Source organism: Neodiprion pinetum, chromosome 4 (assembly GCF_021155775.2).
Source record: "Neodiprion pinetum isolate iyNeoPine1 chromosome 4, iyNeoPine1.2, whole genome shotgun sequence".
NCBI classification, from domain to species: domain Eukaryota; kingdom Metazoa; phylum Arthropoda; class Insecta; order Hymenoptera; family Diprionidae; genus Neodiprion; species Neodiprion pinetum.
In genome coordinates this window covers 17,161,776-17,186,211 of record NC_060235.2, presented here as the reverse complement: position 1 = coordinate 17,186,211, position 24,436 = coordinate 17,161,776, and the positions used below count along the sequence as shown (strand labels likewise).

At 40.2% G+C, this 24,436-nt stretch overlaps 2 protein-coding genes across 6 annotated transcripts in view; both read right to left on the bottom strand.

Annotated features, from left to right (window-relative positions):
* Positions 1-23,918, bottom strand: part of Eip74EF (Ecdysone-induced protein E74) — a 128,020-nt gene extending 104,102 nt beyond the window's left edge. For 2 of the 5 annotated variants that reach the window (XM_046624429.2, XM_046624432.2), the window contains exon 1: positions 3,518-4,777. The gene's annotated coding sequence lies outside the window, so the exon portion shown is untranslated. Of the gene's footprint in view, positions 1-3,517; positions 4,778-15,379; positions 15,535-18,403; positions 18,598-23,530 lie in introns of those variants that run through there. The other 3 variants (XM_046624430.2, XM_046624431.2, XM_069135087.1) reach the window with 3 other exon arrangements.
* LOC124218066 (anaphase-promoting complex subunit 15) lies at positions 18,677-19,556 on the bottom strand. The gene is made up of 3 exons (XM_046624439.2): positions 19,266-19,556; positions 19,120-19,179; positions 18,677-18,997 (listed from the first exon to the last, which is right to left on the bottom strand). Exons 1-3 carry the CDS (start codon positions 19,389-19,391, stop codon positions 18,767-18,769), a joined length of 417 nt encoding a protein of 138 aa, XP_046480395.1. The 5' UTR covers positions 19,392-19,556; the 3' UTR covers positions 18,677-18,766.
* Positions 23,919-24,436: the final 518 nt, after the last annotated feature.

Genomic DNA, 24,436 nt, shown 5'->3' with positions numbered 1-24,436 from the left:
GGAAGAAAGAGAGAGAAAGAGAGAGAGAGAGACACACCGTCATCGTAATGATCGTTAGCCGCGTTATTATCCGTCCGGAGAGTCAAGGTCCTGTCCTAATTTGGGTTCACGGACCCACCACAAACGGCTAGCAAGAGCAAAAGCATCAAAAGCAGCAAAAGCTTGGAGAGCTCGCTCGGCACGCCGACCGCCGCCTCTCTCAACAACCGACTCTGCCGTACTTATATACATAGTTATAGGTTCGATCCCCGCTAGTGTTTGTTAGTTATTTTAAGGTCATTTACTTTTACCACGGGGCTTCGCATCTCAAGGCCTGAAAATCATTCGCGCTGTATGTTTAATACACACGCTGTTTCACATCTCTCTCTCTCTCTCTCTCTCTCTCTCTCTCTCTCTCTATGTTGCCTAGCTCTTGTACAATTATAACACCCAACACCGTACAATATATTGTACCACAAGTATTGTAATAATCGTTGTATTCCCACGTGAACGCTTTTCTTCAACACCGAGGTTCGCATTCAACGTATCATTGGCTAAAGTTTAAATCGTCAAAAAATGTTCGTACCAACAAAGCGCGGGAAAATGTTTGGCGCGTTTTTCGTGTCTTCTCGTTCATCTTTCTCGTCGCTAAACGATCCTCGGTTTTTCATTTCTGTTTTCGCTTTCAACGCGTGTATTTGTATACATCCGCGCGTGCGCGCGTGTCGATATACCGTGATGATTTTCCCGCGCGTTTATGACCGCTTCTTGACCCAATATCGTCGAAGGTGACGGATCGACGAGAGAAAATGAGAGATAGAGGGAGAGAGAGAGAGAGGAGAGCCGACGGTTCCTTTAGCCGGTAGCCGCGACCCTCGAGAGAAAAAGGAGGGCTCGCCCTTAGGACGTGATGCGCGTAAAACTCGACGTGTCTCCTCTCCTCTCTCTCTCTCTCTCTCTCTATCTCTCTACGCGTGTGTATGTGTCGCACACATTTACTGCGTGCGACGGTGGTTTTGGCCCTGGGTCCCCGGGCCCCCCGGGCCCGCGGCGAAGGCCGCTACTCGACGTAACCAACTAACAAGCGAGAGTGACCGACGACCGCCATTATTATAGCCATCGACACCGAGTTGTGAGAAGCGGTTTTTTTTTCAATTTTTTTTTTTTCGCGCCTTCTAACCGATCGCTGAATGCTGCTCCTTTTTTCGTATTTTATTTTTTGATTCTTCTTTACGCATATAGGTAGGTATGCGTAATAAAATAGGTTGTACATGCGTATTTCATGTGATATATATGCACGCGCACGCATAAATAGTTTTAATGTAAATATTTCCGCCAGAGCTGTGCGATTGATTGATAAATCTGCCCGTTGAATGGGATCGTTTTGCTTTTTTCCTCTGTTTTTTTGATCAATTGTTCAATCGGAAAAACGATTATCCATCCGAATCTATGATGCAAGATTATGAATTTTATCAATCGCACAGACGGACCTGCAATTTTTTTACAAATGCTGAAACGATTTTGTGTTCATTGTAAAACTTCTCATATTGAACGTATTCTGTGTAATAAATATTGTTCGGAATTGTGACGGGGGTGATGTTACACGCTTGTATGGAAATTCGTAAGGAATGCGCCGTAGGCGCTTTATTTTGGTGATATACCGATGAAACAAACACAAGTTGAAAAATAAAGTAAAAAAATTAACACCAGAGATCGTCACGAAAAACTTGACACTCTTATCTCTGTAAAAATATTCAGATCGAAACATGAATAATAATTCTATAATATTTGATATATTTCTTCTATTTTCAAACTAGAAATGCAACATACGATAATAGATCTGTATTTTCACAATTGTGTTGAAATTTAAATATATACATATTTTACGCCATATCGATACGAACGTTGATATGTAGTAATAAAAGGTGGAGTGCGTTTCTAGCGATGGTTTTATTTTTCACAGCAATTTGAAAATACGAGGGAAACACACAGATATAGTTTTTCCATTGTTTTACACATATACGTGTATCGGAGAGAACGTTAACGGGATATTTGCAAACTCGGGAAATCCATACGATAGAAAAGAGAAAATAAATCGTCGAAATATCACATGCTAATTAAATTTACAATGATAATGAGTTCAACAACCGCGCTAGGTGATTAAATTCTTAGATACGGAAATTTCGATGCATTTCTTTTCGTCGACTTCTTTTTACCCTCAATATGTACAATGTTTGTACGTTGATACTTGATAACTTTATTTACCTTGACAGATGAGGAAGTGGAATTTCGAAAGATCCTGCAGAAGTGCAGCAGCAAATTAATTGTCGTCGATCGAGTTTCAGGAATCTCGCTCTGTTTCGTTACTACCATTATTATTATTACTATTATTATTACAGTCGAAACGGTAAGTAGTAGGTACAATATAACAACCAGAGCCGATGCGGAGAAGAAGCGCCTGCAGGAGGTGCAGCTGACTGCGAATTCGTTTCAAGAACGTCAACGCAACGCACTGCGAGTGTAGAAATCTTTATCAAGAAAGTGAGGAAACGCGTGTATTCGATTTTTTTATAGTTATTATAACGAAGAACGGCGAAGATCGACAGACGCGTATGTAAACAATAATAATAACAGTAATAACAACAACAACAACAACAACAACAACAACAACAACAGCAGCAACGCTCGTTGCAAGATCAATTGTTAATAATGAGAAAGAAAATTTGTGCACGGTAATTATATTATTTTCGTATGTTTGTAGTCACATATTGTTATATACACGTATGCGTGTGTGGGTGTTTTGTAACAAAACTGTGCGGCAGTTGCACAAACAGTGGGAAATAAAAAAAGAGAAAAGTAAAAGAGAAGAAAGGAAAACAAACAAACAAACGAAACGGATTCCAGCTGATTTGTCAAAACATTGATGACCGATAAATGATCGTTGTGTGCGCTGTGCATAATTTTGATATCCGTACGAATACAAACGTTCGGTCGATTTCGACGTTAACGTATATATATATATGAAACGTGCCACGAATATCGAGTCCACGTATCTCAAACACCAAAACGGGCTCAACAGCCCCATTCTGTACATAATTTCGAACAAAAACACTTCGATAAATTTTCATCTGACGTAGAAATAAACGAATAGGAAGGATTCTACGAAACTGCAATAGTAAATTCGTAGAATTCGTGCCATTTCCTTGTTTCTGCGTAAAATGAAACTGTATTAGAGCATTTTCGTTCAGAATTGTGTGTAGATTGGAGCTGTTGAGCCGTTTCTCGCATTTTAGATGCGTGGACTTTGATATTCGGAGATATATGTACGACAACGTCGAAATCGATCAAGGAATCCCCTTAAACGCCGTTATTCGTTAGACGATCTATTTCGGTTATATGCAACGAACCGTTCGTCATTTTTCATGCTACGCAACAGATTGATTCTTGCAGGCGATATATTTCGTTTTAAAAAAAATTAATACAAACGAGAGATTTAAAATTGAAAAAAAAAAAAACAATCAGTAGTAAAAGACTCTACCTTAACAAAGATCGGTGTCACTGATCCTCTGTAGAAATCATGCACACCTGGACATCAGGTAATTTCCTCTTCGTGTGATCGTTGCACAAAATAACAGAGTAATTATGTGTTTTATATATATATATATATATGCACGCGTATATACAAGATCAGTCGTTTTACCGCGCACAGCACAAATCGTTAGTTCGTTTGTAGATAAACAGTTAGAAAGGTCCGAACGAAAACGAAAACGGATGTTACAAAAGAAACACTTTCGATGTACACGCGATTCCTTTTCAATATCTTTCTCCGATCATCCGAATTACCGCTTCGCGATTACGAAGTTTACAGAGAGTGAGAGAGAAGAATCTCTTCCTTCTTTGTAGGGTCGAACGGCGATGTATATCCTTCTGATACGCTGGACGATTTACTCAATCCTCGTTTTAATCATTGCCGACGACGATAATCATCATCGTTTCAACCGTCGTACACATTCGTCCTCCTCATCCCTCCGCAATTTGCGCCAATTTACACTTCTCCTCGATCCTCTCCGGTATTTCGTATTAAAATATAATTTACACACACGTATCCACGGACTCGGAATCGAATTGAAAGAAGACGACGAGAGTTGGGTGTGTGTAATTTTTGAAAATCACAATTTTGTCCTTACTTTACTTCTTCTCTCGTTTAAAACGCCCTCAAAAACCGAAAGCACGATTCAACAAACATTGAACGATATCGACAAGTTCAATCGGTCGTTGTACAACCTATTATTATACGTAAGATCAGTCGGTTGTCAAACATACGCGCATGACATAAATATATACCTATGTAAACGCAGCGTACATTCTCAATAACGCGACACACGACACTTGCACGTTGTGTATAAATATACAGTACATGTACAACGAAGCGAACGATATTATAATACCGCGATTCGTGCGCGCGAGTTTATGACACGCAATATGTGCATTCAAACTCCATATGTAACATATAAGTTCCAATAATATTCATACATACATATACATACACATATGTATCAAAGAGTTTTCGCGCAGAGACGAGACGCGACGCGCGAAACCCGTTCGTGTCTCGATGTTTTGAACCGCGAATGAAGACTGAGCATTCGGAGCCAAGTAAACTCTTGGCTTGCCTAGGCCTCTCTCTCTCTCTCTCTCTCTCTCTCTCTCTCTCTGGCTTGCCCACCTCTGCGAGCCTAGAGCTTCGACTCTGTGCAGAATACACACACGAATATACGAACCGAACAAACGAACGTACAACCAGCAACAACGACGCCTAGACTAACAGCTAGCCTAGGTTAGAATTGCGATCGCTCTTTCCCCCCCCTTCCCCTCCCCCTCTCCGCCGCTCTCTCTCTCTCTGTCTCTCACTCCCTCCCTCTTCTACGATCTATCTCCCATCTCCTTTCGACTCCCGCGCTCACCGACCGCACAGCAGCGATGATGTTATACCGTATACCGCATATTCGGTGCCAGGAAGGGAGTCGCGAGGAGGGCGAGGGTGGGGGAGGGAGTGGGTGGGGGAGGGAGGGGGGGGGGGCGGTGTAAGGCCACAGCCACGGTCACTAGCTCCGCACGCGCACATTCAAACTCGTAAACCCGACTTATATCACATCACCCGAAGGCGACATCTATATATATACGTATACATACTCGTTGCTGCTGCTGCTGCTGCTGCACTTGTCGGATCTACATTTAATTATTTGTATTATTATACATACGTTATTTTTGTTAAATTGGCAAATGTAACGTTAATCCACGGATGGATTACTTTATACGTGGTAAACTTGGTATTATGCATGTATAAATGTCAGGTACCTATGTAAGCGTATTATTTGTATTGTATGTATATATTGAATAATATTAATATATATATACATATCTCATATCATATTCACCATGATGATAGTTTACGCTGATGATACTACTCGCATTATTATTAAAACGTGACTAAAGGAAGGAGTGACAAAGAGGAAGAGGGTTGGGGGGGGGGGGGGGGGAAGAACAATAAAAAAAAACATCGATTAGAAATTTTTTACGGTGAAAAATTGACTCAAGAAATGAGATCGCACCCGTGATCGGTGAAACATGTATTCTTTTTATTCTACTGTACTATGCTATACACAGATGCTTATGCGTAGAAACTGCAGATGTACGTATATAGCGACCATATCGTATTGTATAATAGTTTTCTATTTCTGGTATTTAATACGGTGTCGTTCATCTAGTTATATATTTTACTGTGATACGTTGCTCGTATGAACCCGGCGTGTGTGTACTAAGATTACGTGCTATATTTATATAGGTGCAGAAACGTGGAAAACGTCGACAATTATTACCAATCCTCGCGTGTTTGATGCACGCATGCACGTACGTATGTATGTATATATATATATATATATATATACGTTGCTGCTGGACGTGCGCGCGTGTAACGTAACCTAAAGTAACGTAACGTAACTTATAACGTAAAGAAATTGCGCAACTGCGTGTGCCGTAGACGCGACGGATATCGATGCAGTAAATGTATATATAATACACATTGTGTATTATACCGCGTATGGCGCGTTACAATATCATATATGTATAACGTACATACACCGTGTGCACAATACGGTGATATAATACATATAATATAACGATCGCTGCAGCGTTAAATTTATGTAATAATACGTACAGTGCGCGAATAAACAAGAGAAACAAAAAAAAAAAAAAAAAAAGTAAAATAAAATAAAACAAATACATCGTACCGTAATCCATATTACAGTATACGGGTACGTACAAGTAACGAGTGTATGGAAAATATGTGCAACGCAACGATACTGCAAGAATATAACTACGGAAATACTGTAATCCCTGCGTTTCGTCGCGTGCACACGACGCGACATTCGCATCCTTATACGTGTATCGTAATATGTTTACACGAATGCCGTACGGCAAACTCGAAGGAAGCTCAGGGGAGAATTGAATATTGGCTAATTCATTTCAATTTGTAGGAATAATTTTAGCGCAAGGTGATTCGAGTTGATTCCAACGCTCGATCTTCTCACCGCCCGCTGATCTACGACTAACAGCGAATCGCCCGCGACTAAACGCAAAACGCTCGCCGCTACGAATCGACCTTGTGACGTCACCGCGAGCCTGCATTTACATAGTCAGTTCCGCGTGTCGACGCGAGGACGCGGCGGTTACGCTCCGGCTTCGTCGTACACGCACCGATGATTCGTTTCATCGAAATCCCGCTCGGTTCCACGCAATGTATTACCTATCAGCCTCGTGAAAGGATTTGTCACAAAGATTAGGTTAGGTCAGGTTGTAGAACCGTCCCGTCCGGACGATTAACGGAAAAATTATCACTGAAATCGTCGCTTTTCGATCGGTGAATTCAATTTTTACAGATTAACAATCACATTTATATTCGAGTTAATACGATAGATTAGGGACACGATTTGACGACCGTACGAATTTTACTTTCACCGATTTCGAGGTACGTGCCTAGATAATCGGATTGGTATGATTTTAATTAATTCGTAGAATTTGGATCGTGTGATAATTAAGTTAGTTTAGTTCAGTACTTGTAGAAAGAGGAAATAAGATACCTGTAAAAATTTGAGCCCTCAATTTTGACATTTAGTGGTTCCTTAACGCTAGTTCCGATATTCCATTTGATTGACACGCGAAAATAGTTTTAGATTCATTCGGAATTTCGTATCTCGGTAACGCAGGCGATGTACGTAATTGGCCGATATACATACATATACATTTTTGTAGGGAATTTAACGCTCTGCAAAAAAGGTCTCTTATAATTTTCTTTAGCCTAAAGTTGAACTCGTGTAAAGAATCACTTTTTTCGAGATTAATAACGAAAATATTAGACTTATCATGAAATATCGTGGGTTTTGTTTTTAACCACTACAAAATCGTGTCGTTCGAGTAATTTTCAACGTTAGCAAATTTGTTTTGCAACTATTACAAGTAACAATACGTAATATATATAATTCCACTTTAAAAGCACCTTTTTTTTTTAGCAAATAATAAAGTTTCTCAAGTTGAGAATTAATATGCACGGATCAACAAGTTTCTTGTATCACTCTCTCTATTCCACTGCAGAATTCCAGTGTATGTATAAAATGAGAATAAAATCTACTAACAACAGCTATCCAGAATAACAAAAAGAACAGATAATTCCCCATATCCTCTAACATGTCCTAAGACGCGTATAAAAACGCGCTATCGCACCGATAGAATTTATTCCTTTTTCTACGGCGATCGACACACCGCATGCAATTTTCCGTCTGATTATCCCGCACAGCAGAGCAGCAGCAGCAGCAGCAGCAGCAAGAATCGCGACACTATGATTGTATCCTACTGATTGCGTAAAGTGTGCACGCATATTGTATATTACACCCTACTCCAATACGTGAAAAATAATATTCCACGGTTATGGATGTACGATCAATGAATGAAAATCATAAAAGAACGAAAGTTGATCAAGTTTAATTTGATGCAAAAAAAAAAAATCTCCGTGATCCAACTTAAGTTAAGCGTTTCAACATCCGAGTTTCAATTGTAAACACCTTTTTATTGACAGCTTCAGAGAGAAGTCACTTTACTTTATTATTTTTTAATCGAAAATTCCGTACAGTTCTTCTGACTCGGTTGAAGAATAGCTCATTTTGTTCGTAAATGAATTCCCTAGAAATCGTCGTGATTGTCAAACGGATTCGTACTTCACGGTTCGTCAATTGGTTTCGAAAAAAATCCAATAAGTAAAACCGGTATAATTTACATCTTGTTAAAATTGTGTTTCAACAAGAAATAACGAACAAAGTATCGGACAAGCGCTTTGGATTAATCGATGAAAGGATATTGGAATAATGAGATTTTTATGACTTGGTTGAAAAAGCGATGTTTTTATAGTAAAATTTGAACAATCGGTATTTAAACCTCGATTTCAACATCTTTTCTCGTTTATCGCGGGATCTCTTACGATCGAACGTAACTTGTGCATTATCTTTGCAGTAACCCTATAATCCAAAGCTCTATTTCGTCACATTTTTGTTTGCAACACTTTTTCAAACCGACCGTACATCCTCTCAATACCCATGACAGCCCAGATTAAATAGAAACACAGTCCCTACGCACATCGCCTTCGTTATAAATATATTCATGTACGTTATACCATCAAACCTTTATTACGTATATAACTGCACAGAATTTAGGCTAAGGATCGTTCGTTCCCGATATCTATGATCGTTTATACGTGCAACGCATGTACGCACATCTACACGGCGGTAAATACGAATCGGTGTGCCGCCGAAGGGCCTTTTCGGGGCCCAATGCCGCGAGAATCACGAGTTTGTTTTTGTTTCTCTCTCCACCAACCCCCCACCAAGTGACAAAGTAAAGGAAAGGAGGGAGGGCCGCTAAAATTGAACGGCGGAAAAAATTATACGACTTACATCGGGTATGCGTGCGTTTTTCGGCAACGAATCCGGCGGCTGCGGAATTATGGAAAGGGAAAGGGGAAAGGGGAAGGGGAGATCAGTTTTATCCGAGGCGAGCGCCCAGTCAAGGCCCAGGCAATGACTCGCCGTGACATATATCGAGTCCGTAGGCCCACGCACCGCGCACCAATTTTATTCAACACCGCTACCTAGATCCACCGGCGTTTTTAGTGGATATGTATTGGTGATGATGGTACATGCATAAATAACAAATACACCGTACCTGGGCGTATTGTGTACGTTGGCCTGTATGCCGGTAAGAAAATCTAGAGGCAAATTAAATCGCGTGCATAAACAACGGTCAGGTGCTCTTCAAGTGTGTTTATGCAATAAGCTTCACCGATATCATTTAAATCTTGGCATTCTTAATTTAAAACGCTACGAAGCTGTAACGATCATTTCACATTATACCTAAACGAAACCCATGCTAAGTTTTTCGAACCATTCATACCTGCAAACACACACAAACTAGATACCACGACTACGGTATTGTTCATGTTTGACGCGTAATTACACTACCATCGTCGTTCAGGTGAAGCGGGACAACAGCCCTTGAAATACCTGGTAATGAATCCGGTAACTTTGAAATTTTTTTAGTACCGAAACGCGTCACTATTGTAGATCGGCCGGGCATTGAACACCCGGACTTAATTAGTCATAATCCTTCTCCGATAACAGATTTCTTACATCACGTTTATAACCTGAGCCGTTTAATTATTTCATTATTATTTTTTTATTTTTTTTTTGAAACTTTTATCGGTCCTCAGAAGTATTCATACTTATACTCGTATTATAACGCGATTCAATGCCGATCAGTGACACTAGCGAAGGTTTGGACCTCGCGTCCGTTTATCTTTCAATCGCAACGAACTTATAATTATGTACAAAGATTTTATCGACGTGATATCGAGTGTAATCGGTGGAGAACTTGTAAGCTTATATCCGATTATACGGTCTTATTGACATTGATTCGTGCCGTAGGAATGGCTGGTCCTTCATTTTTTCGTGTAATGTTTTTTTGGTTTCATTTCATTTTATTTCTCGTTTGGTGTACAGGAGCATATGAACGATATTCATCGTTCAAAGTTTCAAAAACTTGGTTGGTTGGAAACTATAGTTTTTTCTTCTTACAACGCAATTGAAATTGCTTTAATAAACGATCGAAGAAATATATTATTTTTCCCAAATTTCCCCCCCCTGTTATTTTCAAAGATATTGTATGGAGTATTCTATATAGTTCAATTTTAATTCTTGTTTTATCAATTTATTTTTGCGTTCTTCTGCCACTATAAATTCTTTTCGAAAAGTAGGTTTTCGTCCAAAAAATGGTCAGCATTCCAATGAAAAAAAAAGCGACGCCTAGAATTGGAGATTTACTCTCGTACACTTCGCTACTTTATACGTGAATCTCAAGGGGTGTTTCACCGAAGCGATTGAGACGTGTATATCATACGAAATCATCCCGTAATCTCCGAAACCACAGTGCAGTCGGTAATATCAAAATAAAATTCTGAATAAGTAATCATCAAGGTAATAATCGGTATTAATGAAAAATCACTTGGGATTACAGGAATCTTTTTTTCGATAATCTTAAGAAATCATATGAAAACTTAGAAATCACGAGAAATCACGTAATCAAAGTAAAATTTATCTGTCAAAAGTAAACTCTCGTAATCACTCTGTAAAATGTAAGTAATCACGAAATACGTGATCATGGTGTAAATTTTGGTCCGGTGAGACAGTTCTTGGTGAATCTATTGCAAATAACGGAAATACAAATCCAACTAAAACCCCAAAGCAACGAATTTTATCCCATCTGTAATCTATCGGTAGCGATTTTTTTCTCCACAGTTTAGATTAGAATCGAATTCTTTTTTCCCATCGTCTCGATGAAAAAAGTTCAACGAAATTCCACACATGAGCAACAACAAACCTTACAGAGCTGAAACAAGTCTGATCTAAATCGACGATTCATCGATAATCGAAACATTAATAATGAGTATAATATATTTACACAAGCTAGACGAGTGCGTCAGAATATCGGCTGTTAAAAAACCCAAACGGACGGTAAAAATAAATCGAAGTAAATGACCGGCAACGTTGTCCTTTCGATTTTTTTCGCGCGTGAGCGCACACTCGTGCACAACTATATGTATACACGTATATAATATATTGCAATGTGATCGAGGATACGTAAAATATGAGGAGATAGAAATCAATCGCACCCTTGGACGAGCTCATAACTCGGTCGGTACCCCGGCCGCATGTATGATGTAAACAACCTTCGCTCGACGGGATTCCGAATGCGGAGAGAATTGGTAGATACGTAAGTATCTATTGTAGGAGAAGGAGTGCCGACCTACGCAAGCAAGAGCCGTGGTATGACATTCGGGGCGTAGGATTCGTCGGGTGTTAACGCACGTTTAGTGGGCCAGTGTCAGTCATCGACACCGGCTATCGTCGTCCCGGCTACATCGTAAGGCCGAATCGGAGTTCGGAGGCCCAACGAGGACTCAGGGGCCAGTGCCCACTATTCGGGCCAATGTTACCGGAGGCAAGGTTGCACCCGAGACGACGTTAACCAACAGTCGAATTACACACATCGACCCAAAACCCCCGACGAACGTGCGGATAACGCAACAAATCCGCTCCCTTTCGCAACTCTCGTATCTTTTGCATGTACGTTGCCCATTCGATACGCGCGAACAGACACGACCAACCGTCGTTGGCTGAGCAATTGGGAATTTTGGAAAAAAAAATCAGCCATCTATACGTTCGACTTGCACACAGGCGGTATTTGTTGGTTTGTTTATCTGTTTATTTATCACACGTAACTTATACGTGATAAACGAAGTGGAGTGCGTATAATATATGTACAACAGCGTCATCTGCCACCGAGAATCCGTTGCGCAGGTTTCGCTACTTTCCACTTTTCTCAACAGATCCGATTAGACGTTTCAAGGTACTCGAATTCTGTGAACATCTCATGTAGGTTTGCAACATACCCTGCGAATGCTTCAGGATTATTTACGTATACCATATATCTGTACTTTTCAAATATCTTCGGTAATGACGGAAACTTTCCGAAAGTCAATTATTATACTACTGTGGAACAGTTTGTTATAGTATCGATGCTGAATGAGAATGTTCGAAAGATTTTTGTACGATGTATCCAACTATACACGTTATACGAGATTTTGCTTGAAAGATTTTCTCTCTCCGATCATTATTTTACTGCTTTCTATTCAACGTTCAAAATATCATCTATCACTGTATAATATGTATAGTATAAAATTTTGTGAGAAAACTTTTACGGTGACATGCATAACGGATGATTTTATTTTCTCTGTGAGCAAGAACTGGTAGATTATATATCACTATATGGGCCAGTTTTTTTCATGCCCCACCAAAATCTATCTTACTTTTGAGTTTTTCATATGAAAGCTGAGATTTCTTCAAAGGAACCCAAATTTTCAGAGCGGGACGGCCATAGGATCTTTCGTGAACCACGTTCAATTCATACAGGTCTGTTAATCATGTGTGCATATTCTCTTTTTGGAATCCAACAGAATATTCTTATTTCTGGTTTTTAAGACTTACTCTAACAGTGCGCAATTCAAAGAAATAAAAATATTCCAAAAAGAGGGTATTATTAACAGACCTTTGTCAATTGAACGTAGCTCACGTGAGGTCCTATGGCCAGCCCACTCTGAAAATTTGAGGTCCTCGCTGAAAAAACCTTAGCTTTGAGTTGAAAAATTTTGGTGGCGCATGAAAAAAAAAAAACCGGTCTTTTGTCGAAAAACGTCTTTTTGAGATTAATTTTGAAAAGTTATCCAGAAATGAATACCATATTCGGACAGGTGAGAACTTTTCGTATGAGATATCTATATTTTCATTACCTTTTTTCTGCCGATAACGATAGGAAAACAATACGCGTTTAAACCTCAATTAGGTCGAAATGATAAACTTCAATGTGGCATTTCTTGCGAACGGTAAGTCCGAGAAGGCTCAAACTTCAACTTAATTTTAGTACACACTACAAGAGGTCAAAATTTCCGTTCATTTGTCGATGGTAATTGGTGGACTGGCCGATATACAATAAATATAATCGACATACTTTTCGCCAATTACTTATATGCCAAAAGTGAAAGAAGTAGAGACATGTAACATTGATATAAAAAAATATAAATAAAAATAAAAAGATGTCAGACAAAGACATCAATTGAGATTAAAAAGAGTCGTCAAATTATACATACAATATCCGATTTCCGAGAAGGCGAAAATCTGAGAGGCCCCGCGCTGCTGCAACGCGAGTTGCGTGTAGCTAGTATACATATGTACATACATATATACATAGACATAATGACGGTACAGGCGTTACTCCTTTCTATTCTTGAAGCAGAGGTTATACAGCTTGTGCACCGATCAGCATCGGCGGCGTAACCTAGCCTAGCCACACTCTACGACATCGGAGAAAGCTAACTAAGCCACTTTCTCGTATAATACCAACCGCAGCCGCAACAACCGAGCAGCGAGCAGCAGCAGTTTTGCAGTTTGCACGACGTTGCAGCCAGTCCACATTTATGCGGATCAACTGTATACGCGTAATATACGCATGAATAGAAAAATGTGTACTGTATAATAAAACAAACGCGAAATTCAGTCAGTTAGTTGTTGGCCGGGGTCGATTCAAAAGATTTAGGAGAGATGCGGCGGACGAAAAAACTTCGTATCGTAACCTAACGAGTACAACAGCGTATAACATAAAATCTGACAACCATCCGTTACAGTTAATTCAACTTTTTACTTTTCTCGTAGAAAATGGACATCAAATCGAATATGTTCAATGAATTGCAGGTTTAACGATGTTGATGAAAATTTCAGAAACTTAAAGCGCAACAGCGGTTGAAAGATGAATGATAGAAAGAAAGAAAAAAATAAAAAATACTATCAGTCTATCAGGCCGGGTTGATACGCCGTGCAATTGCAGCGATTCCCTGCTGGCCGAATGCTGAAAGGTTTGCCCGCCGCAGGTTCCGGGGTGGCAAGTCCGTCGGTCCGTCGTGACGTTGCGGCCGGTGCAATAGCCTGTGACGTCACTGGTTGGTTGTCTTTGATGACGTGTGGTCACCCGCGGTCATTGCACTGCACCAGCTAGGCTCACCCATCCACCCATCCACCCAGCCAGCCAGCCAGCCAGCCAGTCAGTCTTACCCCGGCGCTGTGCTGAGCAGTGTTGCACCGCTGCTGCTGCTGCTGCGCTTCTTCTTCTTCTTCTTTTCCTAATTCCTTCTTTCCTCTTCTTCCTCCATGCCTCATTCCGCCGTGCGGTTCAACTCACAGTTCGCACACAACCCGCCCGACTTTGCTGCGTGGCCGTGCGCATACGCGCAGGCGCTGGCTGGCTCCTTTTCACCGCACCTTTTGACTCTCGTCCGACTCCCGAGTTCTTCCATGTACCGTATTTTGATTCCACGTCCAGGGTCCTTTCTTCCTTCCTGTCTAGTTGTTGCTCAATTGATTCTCGCATGATCGTGCAGCATGCACGAGTTAGTACAATACCTATGTGAAGGAGGAGAAAGAGGAGCAGGCGTTAATCGACGAACGAACGACGGGACTTCGATATCGGAAACGTCCGGATCACTCGGGGGGGACTCGAGGAAGGCAAAACCAAAGAGCCGTTTTGAGGCCGGGGGTGAGGAACGGCGAAGCTCCGAAGGGGGGGAGGCGAGTCGCTCGGCGGTCAGAGACCTCGCAGGGCCGTCGACGACGCGGGGAAGCCCGGTTCGGGTCGTCGTCGTCTCGTCCTATTCTCCTGCTGCAGGAGAAGAGGATCTCGGGAACGTCGAGAGGCTCCGCGGAAAACCTTGCGGATACAATGATAATACATACCCGCGTCTGTTTACCGCCGTAACATCCACCGGATAGTAATTTTGGCGGTCGATACGAGTGTCCAGGCGAATTGATAAGCGCACTTTCGATGCACGGTAACCGTTCGACGCATCTTCTTTACCCTTTTTCATTTACTCGTCCCACGTGGGATGATTTTCTTCGCAAATATCTCGTCCCCGCCCCTCCTCCTCTCTTTTCAACCGATTGATTCACGTTTTCCATAAGCTGTAGGCTAGCTTTGTTTTCCGCAGTGGGAACACGTGCTTTATCGATTCATTCGCGTATTTCACTTGCGCGAACATGGGAAGCATGTGCCTATCATCATTATATACAGGGAATGAGAATCACGCCTGACTGACGATAGCTAATTTCGCTATTTTTCTCGTTACATGACACGTTATAGTAAGAGTTTAAAACTTTATCATATCATTGCTGTTATATTAGGGAATAGTTTGACTCACCGATGGGCTTTATATTGAAAACGCATAATGAAATCCTTCGATTGGTGAGGCAAGGTTGGCGGGCGATGGTTAGGGTATGTGGTGCAATATACGCCAGGAGAAGATGTATCGCGAACTGTTGGAAATCCGTCGCACTGTATATTATAGCACAAAACCTGCACACACAAACAGCACACACACATTAACTACTCACTAACTCACACCGTTATGCTCTTCAACGTTTTGTATTATATCATCATAATTATTATTGTTATTATTATTATTATCCAGAATAAAGATCGACGTTCGTCGATACAGCCTAACAGCATATACAGTATAATGTAAAGTTTATATCTGCCAATATTTGCTTTCGTATGTGGAAAAAGAATGCTACGAGATCTTCCGTAGGGTGGGTGTAGAATACTCTACTTGACCTGTAATCACCGTAAACACTCGGCTTATGCACAACGGGAAATTGTCACGCGTTGCATTATAGCTCTGGAGACATCGTGTCGGGTCACAAAACGGTCAAATGCAGACAAGGTTGGTTTGTTTACGCGTTTTATTCCGCACCGTCGTTCGCGGCGATAGAAAGATGGAGATAGGAAGAAAGAAAGAAAGAAAGAAAGAAAGTAAGAGAGAGAAACCACGTTTTAAAAAGAGAAAGAACGACAAGGCGTTCGTTGGGTCTGTGATTTCCACGTGGTGCGGGCGACGACGGAATGCAACTGGCGAATACGCGGGTTTCGTTGTCCGCGCGCGACTGACTTCACGTCGAACGAGGAACGGTGGCCCAGGTTTCGCTTCCCAGTTTCACCACCCGACCGCCCGTCGTCCCGCAAAGAGTGAATTCTCCCTCCTCCCTCGCCTCTCCCGCTCTCCCGCGCTCTCTCAACCCTCGCCCACGGAGCACGCACCCTTCGACATGCCGCGAAGAAGAAGAAGTAGAAGAAGAAGAAGAAGAAGAAGAAGAAGAAGAAGAAGAAGAGGACAGAAGAGCCGCGAGGCTGCGCTGCGTATGCGCGAGTCGAGCCGCGTGAAGTGCACCGCGTAACAATACTATTCATCCTACTTTCCCCGCTCTCTGCTGCGTGTACGTGTACCGTATGCACTCGTTGCTCTCTCTAGCCAGCCCTCTTCATTTTTATCACACGCACCTATATCTGCCGCCTGTTCCTCCTTCTCCCCGCTACCAACTAACTTCGTTTGAGGCAGGTTAGGGCGCCTAGCATTAGCCGCCGACTCGAGGTATCGACGAGGTCCGCCGCTCTCTGCAGACTGTATACTGTCATTAGTCCGTGCAGCTTCTAGGCATCTTGCGTTCGTATTTATCGCGTTGTGAAGCATGTCCGGAAAAAACTGACATTCGCTTCTGTACGCAAAAATGCATGTGTACACACTAAACTTCACGCAGAGAACAACTGCCGCTTTTTTATGTTTCTTGACTAACGTCCACGGGGAGATTCCGTATCACTGCAGAATTGACGTAAAACGTGTATCTGTTTTTTTTTTTTGACGACCACATTGAACCGGTAGTACCGAAGTTTATCCAAGGCACGAAGATCGCAAAGATGATGCCTAGAAGATAACTTCGCATTCATGCGATTCCTTTCTTTATCTCACCGCCTAATAACACTTCTGTTCTAAAGTAGAAACCTGCTTTTCGTTTTTTACCCATACCGCAAGCCGCATCCATCCAGCAATATTTGAACCAATTGTTTTAGATTTTCAAATTGATAATTGGATGGTCATCGACGGAATGCCGAGTTTCAATTCTTCGTTGCCTAAATTTTCTCACTGTACTGAATGAACGAACGCAGGGATAAACCGCACGAGACATATGACAGAATAGACCATCGAGAGGGGGTTCGCGCTCAGAACTGGTGTTTTTTCATCCAGTTCTCCCGTTATTTATTCATACACGTCAAATATTCTTTTAACTGCATCCTAGGTCGTTTACGATATTAATAGATCTTTACTGCGCCTGTGTACATCGAGCCAACGAGGCCCATAGACCGTATGGATATATGATTTCGTAAACATCCCTTGCTCGGGGTTTGGGTAATCCTAGAAGTACTCAAGTTCCGCGGATGATTTTCCCCTGCAAGCTCGCGACCCTCGTTCGTATTTACAGTAACAACTGCGGGCTGAAGCTGCTTCGCGGCCCTTCGGAGCATTGGCGGCAGTTTCGAGGCTGATTTTCGGATGAAAAATAAAAACTTCAAAATTTTCACGAAGAGAGCGCGAAGAGAGTTCGGCTTGATCGCGAGATCCGCACGTTCCTTTGAGGAGTCCGTCGGCTGCAGTTGCGTCGGCTTTTCGCTGTGTTAGGCGGTTACTCGCGCCGGTTGTGTCTTGGCGTTCGTTCACCCTGGCGGGGGCACCAACCTGGCTTTAGCTTTACTTCGCTTACTACCTCGCAGAGGTACATGCATACCTCTATATAAACTCCTCTCCATACCTACGTACACTCGGCATACCCAGCCGTACGTTTCTCTACAGGGTGTGCGCCAAAGTATACGATAACGAACGACAATTGTTATACGCGCAAGTGAATTTGCATTGCCTACACACGCGTATACATATATTATACGCGTCGAAATTGATGCACATCATTTCTTTATCAACGATCGGAACGTTTTACGGGCAACTATAGGTATTACATACCGTCGAAAGTCGAGGAACGATGAAAGCCCGATTATCTTTTACTCGCGGAGAAAGTTTACCACGAGGAAGTTTCCAGCCTCGCCTTTCTCCCACCATCTCGATGCAGCCGTAGGGAATGTGATTGTTTGTGCGAGAAACAGATCAAGATAATAAAAATAAATTGCAGACTATACCTATAAAAGCAGCCGAATCTTTACATACTTTCGCTTGTTTAATTTTTGTAATTTTTTGCCAGCCTCTCTTGTATTCTTAAAGATAAAAGAGATTTTCCTCGGTACTACTAGTTGGCCAGCACTGGGTCAATGGGGTCGTGACCTGCGTCCGTTAGAGCAGCAGTTACGTAATCGGAGGTGCTCGAATAACTGTTTTAACACTCACCATTGTGGTGTTGTGCTGTGCTCTGCTGTTCCGCGGTCAAAACGGCGCTTTTACCCACCGACTCGTCGCAGCCGTTCGCTCGGTATCTATACGTTCGATCTCTGCGGCAAGTTTACAGGCTCGTGCATGCGTACGGAATACGGGTGGTATTGTCGAAAACAGCGAAACTCTTACTGTGCCGGTAAGGTAGAGACCTGTAAGAATTTTGGGATAGAATTAGGACAAATTTGAACGAGTCTCTGGAACTATTCAAACTCTAAATGACACAGAAGATCAACGCAAATGTAATTTTATTCTTTCTTACGGTTAATTGTACAGCTAAACGTTTCTTAACATCTTAATTTATTGTCACACAATCAGATTCTAGGTGTAATGGAGGGTGCGCGCGTTGACCATTCTGATGGAAACCGGGTTTTGCTGGGTATCAGGACTGGGCCCAGGACTGGCTCGCGGCTGTTGATGGGAGTAGCTGACTTCCATGTCGATCTCGTCCAGTTCTTCTTCTTCCTCCTCATGGGTGTCGGACTCCTCCTCCTCTTCTCCTTCACCCTCGTCTTCTTCTTCCTCTTCTTCTTCGCCTTCGGATCCACGGAACTGGAACAGAAAACAGTTCAGTTTTGCAGCATTGTCTTCTTTCCTGTCTACTAACACCGCAAATGAAAATTTGCGATAGAAGTAGTGATTACAAACAGAATATGTTACGTTTAATTACATACATCACTTGCTGACTTTCCAATTGGAATTTGATTCCAGCGTTCGGCCTGTATGCTGTCCATCTGAAAGTAAACACTACATTTTGTAATATGTCCTGCAGATGGTCTAGGCCATGTGACGAGTTTTTATTACATGACAACGTAATTACCCATGATTGATGCTCAGTTTCTAATGCAATAACCTCGCTCTCGTCGTCGCACGGCTTGTCTGCGTCGAACCACAGAGGATCAATAGCTCGGGGTTGTAAATCAGGCCAGAGTGGCATGAATGACATATTTCGAAAACTTGAAGGAACCGTGAACAGGCCAGTCGATCTCCACAACGCGACAGTTACTGATTACGTTTGATATTATAACCTCAAAAAACTGCATGTGAATTTTTTGACGTTTCCTATTGCCGAGCTGTCAACTATCTTCACGACGCTCCACGAACCAGAGATGAGTAGGGAGATCTCCAACGCTCGGCTTTTCGTGATACCAGCTAGGTTGGAGCGTCGACGTGACACCTAGGCGGCCACGCACCGAAGGTGGCCCATTTCCGACCTGACACCTAGGCGGCCATGCACCGAAGGTGGCCCACAATCGTGCATATATAGATATACTCGGTCGCTCGAGCAAGCGGTTGCCAATCGCATCCTTGTCCCCGCTCGCACAAATGTTTCCAGGAATGCAAGAATTGGGATTTTTTTGTTTCAATTATGAATGTCAGCGAATAAAAGTATCTCCAGATTTGATAAATTTTGGATTCAATTAGCGGACGTTGAACCAAAGTAATTAACCATTCCCAGCCCGAATACATTTTTTTTTTTTAATAAATATTATTTTTTTATTGATATGAAAATATGTGACGCCTGGTGTTCTCGAATATTTGTATACGCAGTCTATGGAAAAATATACGAAGCCAGCTCGATAACATTTATGCAAAATGTGCAATGGGCAAGTGGTTGGAGGAAATTTTTTTTTTCTCGAACTGAATCTTCCAGAGAACCATCAGCGAATTCCAAGCAAGCTCCATAAACATACCGAGCAAACGCGCGATCACGGACGTAGCTGTGGTGTGGCTGAGTGGATACCACATGAGGATGAATTTTCAATCACAGGTTTTTGCGCGAAGTTTTCCTGTATTTAAGTTAATTACTGCTGCCTTTGCTATAATACTGCATTCAAGTCTTAAACAAAACACTAAAAAATTGGTTAACCAATTAATGTAAAACAAAATGTTAGATTGAGCTTAAAATTTAAGCCGGAGTTACATAAACTAAGATAATTACAAGTGCAATATTGTAAATATTGAGCATTTATTGTTCATCTAAATAAATATGGTTTCCTCCTCAAAAAAAAAAAAAAAACATGAGGATGGAGTGATGCGGGACACGGGTTCGATCGCAGTTCACTCTTTTTTTTTTTTATTTTTAAATTCAATCCCGGCTTTTTTTTTGTATTTTCGGAGAGAAAAAACAAATCAAAGAAAGAAAATTTCGAGAGCCGGTCAATTTTTTCCTTCTTTCCTTTTGCTTTTTTTTTACTGAACCCACCTTTTTTGTAGTGGGGGTAACCCAGAAGAGAACAAATAATTGAAACAATAAAATTCCGAGAGCGAATCGATTTGTTCCCCGTTTTTGGCGCCTCTTTTTTGATAAGGAAAAGTTTTGACAGTAATGTAAAATAGAGATTACTAAACACAAATGTATTGTTTTTTAATAACACCGGCCCACAAACAAAAAAGTGGTCTGTACTTTTGACCGGACCTACCTATCTTTATGTATTTTGACGCGCTCAATCCGAATCTGAAGTCAGTTTTGCCCGTACACCCTCAAAATTTTGAGTAAATTGCAAAAAACCATAAAAATCGCCAAAAATTAGCATTTTTGGTAAGAAAAAAATTTATGGAAGTATAGACTAAGTATGATTTTTATGCATTTTGGTCCGCTAAACCCAAATCTGAAGTTTATTCAACCATAAGCCTTTTAAAATTTAATTCGGCCGGTGTTATTAAAAAACAATACATTTGTTTTTAGTAATCTCTATTTTCCAATACTGTCAAAACTTTTCCTTATTAAAAAAAAAAAAACGCCCATTTTATATCAGTCTTGACGAGCATTTCTTAAGAAGTTTGAGAGATGCGAGGTCGGAACGACAAAATTATTTCAGTAGCAACAATGTATGGACCCCTCTCCTTTTCTGATATTGGCAGCCAGTTAAGAGGCTTCACAGTGTTCAGTTTAGTGCCAGCAGCTCTCGAGGTAGCAAGATGGTAAGTGAATTACATAATTATTTTACATGTATGGAAAAACCGGCAGGTTTGACGATCGTCTATTTACTTTATAGATTAAGAAGAGAAAAAAAGGGAAGGACCTGTAGTCGTATTTTATACTTTATTTAATTTGCCTTGAATTGTCAGACGTTTTTATTTTTGATTGTATAGAAAGAAGACGTGTGGGGAATTCCATTCTAGTGCCCAAGAATATAGTACACATTTTCGATCATTTTTCTTTTTTTTTTTGGAAAACATTTTCCTCAATTTCCAAATTTCCTTAATTTTTTGGTATTCAAATCGATTCTTAACAATTTTGCGCACAGGTGGGATTTCTTTAATTATTTTTTCCCTAATCCTGAGGATATTTCCTATCTGAGACCACTGTCAATAGGCGAGATTCCGAATATCATAAAATTACCTTTTTTTCTAATTAAAAAGAAAATCACATAAGGCCACTAAGAACTCGAAATGAAAATCTGAAAAAATTAGAGATGTTTTTTTATATTCTAAGCCATTTACGTAAATAATCCGTTTAACGACCATCCTAATAGATATACATTGTATATAGGGCATTCCGCGTCAAATTTGCAACCCATGTACCTCACCCTCTTCGATTTCGATAATTCTTTAGTATGATGTTAAAACCACGGTTTCAATCGACTTGAAACAGTGTTGGAATTTTTCGCAGATTTCTTTAGCCACCACTGAAATAGAAAAAAATTGTAAAACCAATTCCGAAAAAGCTTCTTTTAAAATTCTGAAGAAATTCAGCCTAATTTTATAATTAAGAATATTATTTGTAAGCACGACACGATAACGGGATCTCAACATCTACTACTTTTCTAGCAAGTTTTTAGTTTTCTTGGATCTTTGGATAACTTAAAAAAAAAGAATGAAATGGTATGAACTGTATTCAGGCCTTCTGGCATTCCTCTAAATTTCAGAAAAATTGAAATCCATTAATAATAGAGAAATTTATGACCGAACAAATAAATAGAAACTCCAATTCCGGCATGAGAAAAAAAAACTTGCTAGAAAAGTAGTAGATGTTGAGATCACGTTATCGTGTCGTGCTTACAAATAATATTCTTAATTATAAAATTAGGCTGAATTTCTTCAGAATTTTAAAAGAAGCTTTTTCGGAATTGGTTTTACAATTTTTTTCTATTTCAGTGGTGGCTAAAGAAATCTGCGAAAAATTCCAACACTGTTTCAAGTCGATTGAAACCGTGGTTTTAACATCATACTAAAGAATTATCGAAATCGAAGAGGGTGAGGTACATGGGTTGCAAATTTGACGCGGAATGCCCTATATACAATGTATATCTATTAGGATGGTCGTTAAACGGATTATTTACGTTAATGGCTTAGAATATAAAAAAACATCTCTAATTTTTTCAGATTTTCATTTCGAGTTCTTAGTGGCCTTATGTGATTTTCTTTTTAATTAGAAAAAAAGGTAATTTTATGATATCCGGAATCTCGCCTATTGACAGTGGTCTCAGATAGGAAATATCCTCAGGATTAGGGAAAAAATAATTAAAGAAATCCCACCTGTGCGCAAAATTGTTAAGAATCGATTTGAATACCAAAAAATTAAGGAAATTTGGAAATTGAGGAAAATGTTTTCCAAAAAAAAAAAGAAAAATGATCGAAAATGTGTACTATATTCTTGGGCACTAGAATGGAATTCCCCACACGTCTTCTTCCTATACAATCAAAAATAAAAACGTCTGACAATTCAAGGAAAATTAAATAAAGTATAAAATACGACTACAGGTCCTTCCCTTTTTTTTTCTTCTTAATCTATAAAGTAAATAGACGATCGTCAAACCTGCCGGTTTTTCCATACATGTAAAATAATGATGAATAAGAATTCTCGACCTCGTATGTAATATATTATAGATTCTTGGTGATCGGTCAATTAAGAAAACGTAATTTTAGTTAACGTTTCGACCCGGATATGGGCCCTCCTCAGAACGATTTATTTTAAAAAACTGTCAAAAATAACAAAAAAGAATTTTATAGTATAAATCATGGTACTAGAAGTAATCGGACCTAATTATTGTAGATGTAATACTCTTAGAGCTATTAAATATTGTTGATAGTAAGACCTTATGATTAAATGAGATAAGGATGTTTTTTGGTGTTATTTACCTTTTGAATTAAGTAAGTGTAATAAGATGTAGTCGAATTCACAATTACAATTGGTGGAAACAGTGTTCTTTTGAGTGACGGTAGACAATGTCAATCTTCAAGTTATTTTATATGTGGGAGTTAAAAGTTGGTAGTCATTAATTAAAAGGATTAAAGAAGTATGTTTCTTCACAGTCAGTATGTCATAGTGTTAAAAGGTAATTAAAGAAGGTCGTTTTAGCAATGAAATTAATTCACAGGTGTCAACTAAGTGGAGGTAGGCTCTTTATAATTAAGTTCTACATGTCTAACGAAAGATTGTTGGTTGAACCAATTGGATCAACAGGTGAATAACGACTGATGGGAGAAAACAATATAATCCAGAGTGAAGGTGAACCTATTATAAACAATTATACAAAAAAACAATAAATATTTTGTAAGAAAAGTTATGTAGAAAGGACTGTAAATGGAGACGAGATAATTTTTAAAAAAAAAAATAAAAATAGTTAAGGTTAAACAATATTTGTTGTGTGGGCAGAGATTAGAGGTTTGTAAATATTGCTTAAATGTTCAACGTCTTGTCTGAGATTAACGGAATTGGTATGACCTACAATGTTGCACATTTCCAATAACAGTCTTCTATAGTAATTGTTTTCTTCACAAAGGATGTTTGTGTTGTCGTAATTAAATGTGTGCTGTTTATCGATACTATGTTTCGTTAGAGCTGTGTGCCGTTCTTCAATCTCATGTATGTTGCGTTGGTGTTCCCTAATTCTAGTATTGAGATGTCGACCCGTTTGACCTATGTAGACTTGATTGCAGTCATTGCATGGTATTTTATACACGACATTAGATCGTTTGCCTATGGGGATCTTGTCTTTGCCTGTATCAAAAACTAGTTGTAGGTCTTTTGAATTTTTTCCAACA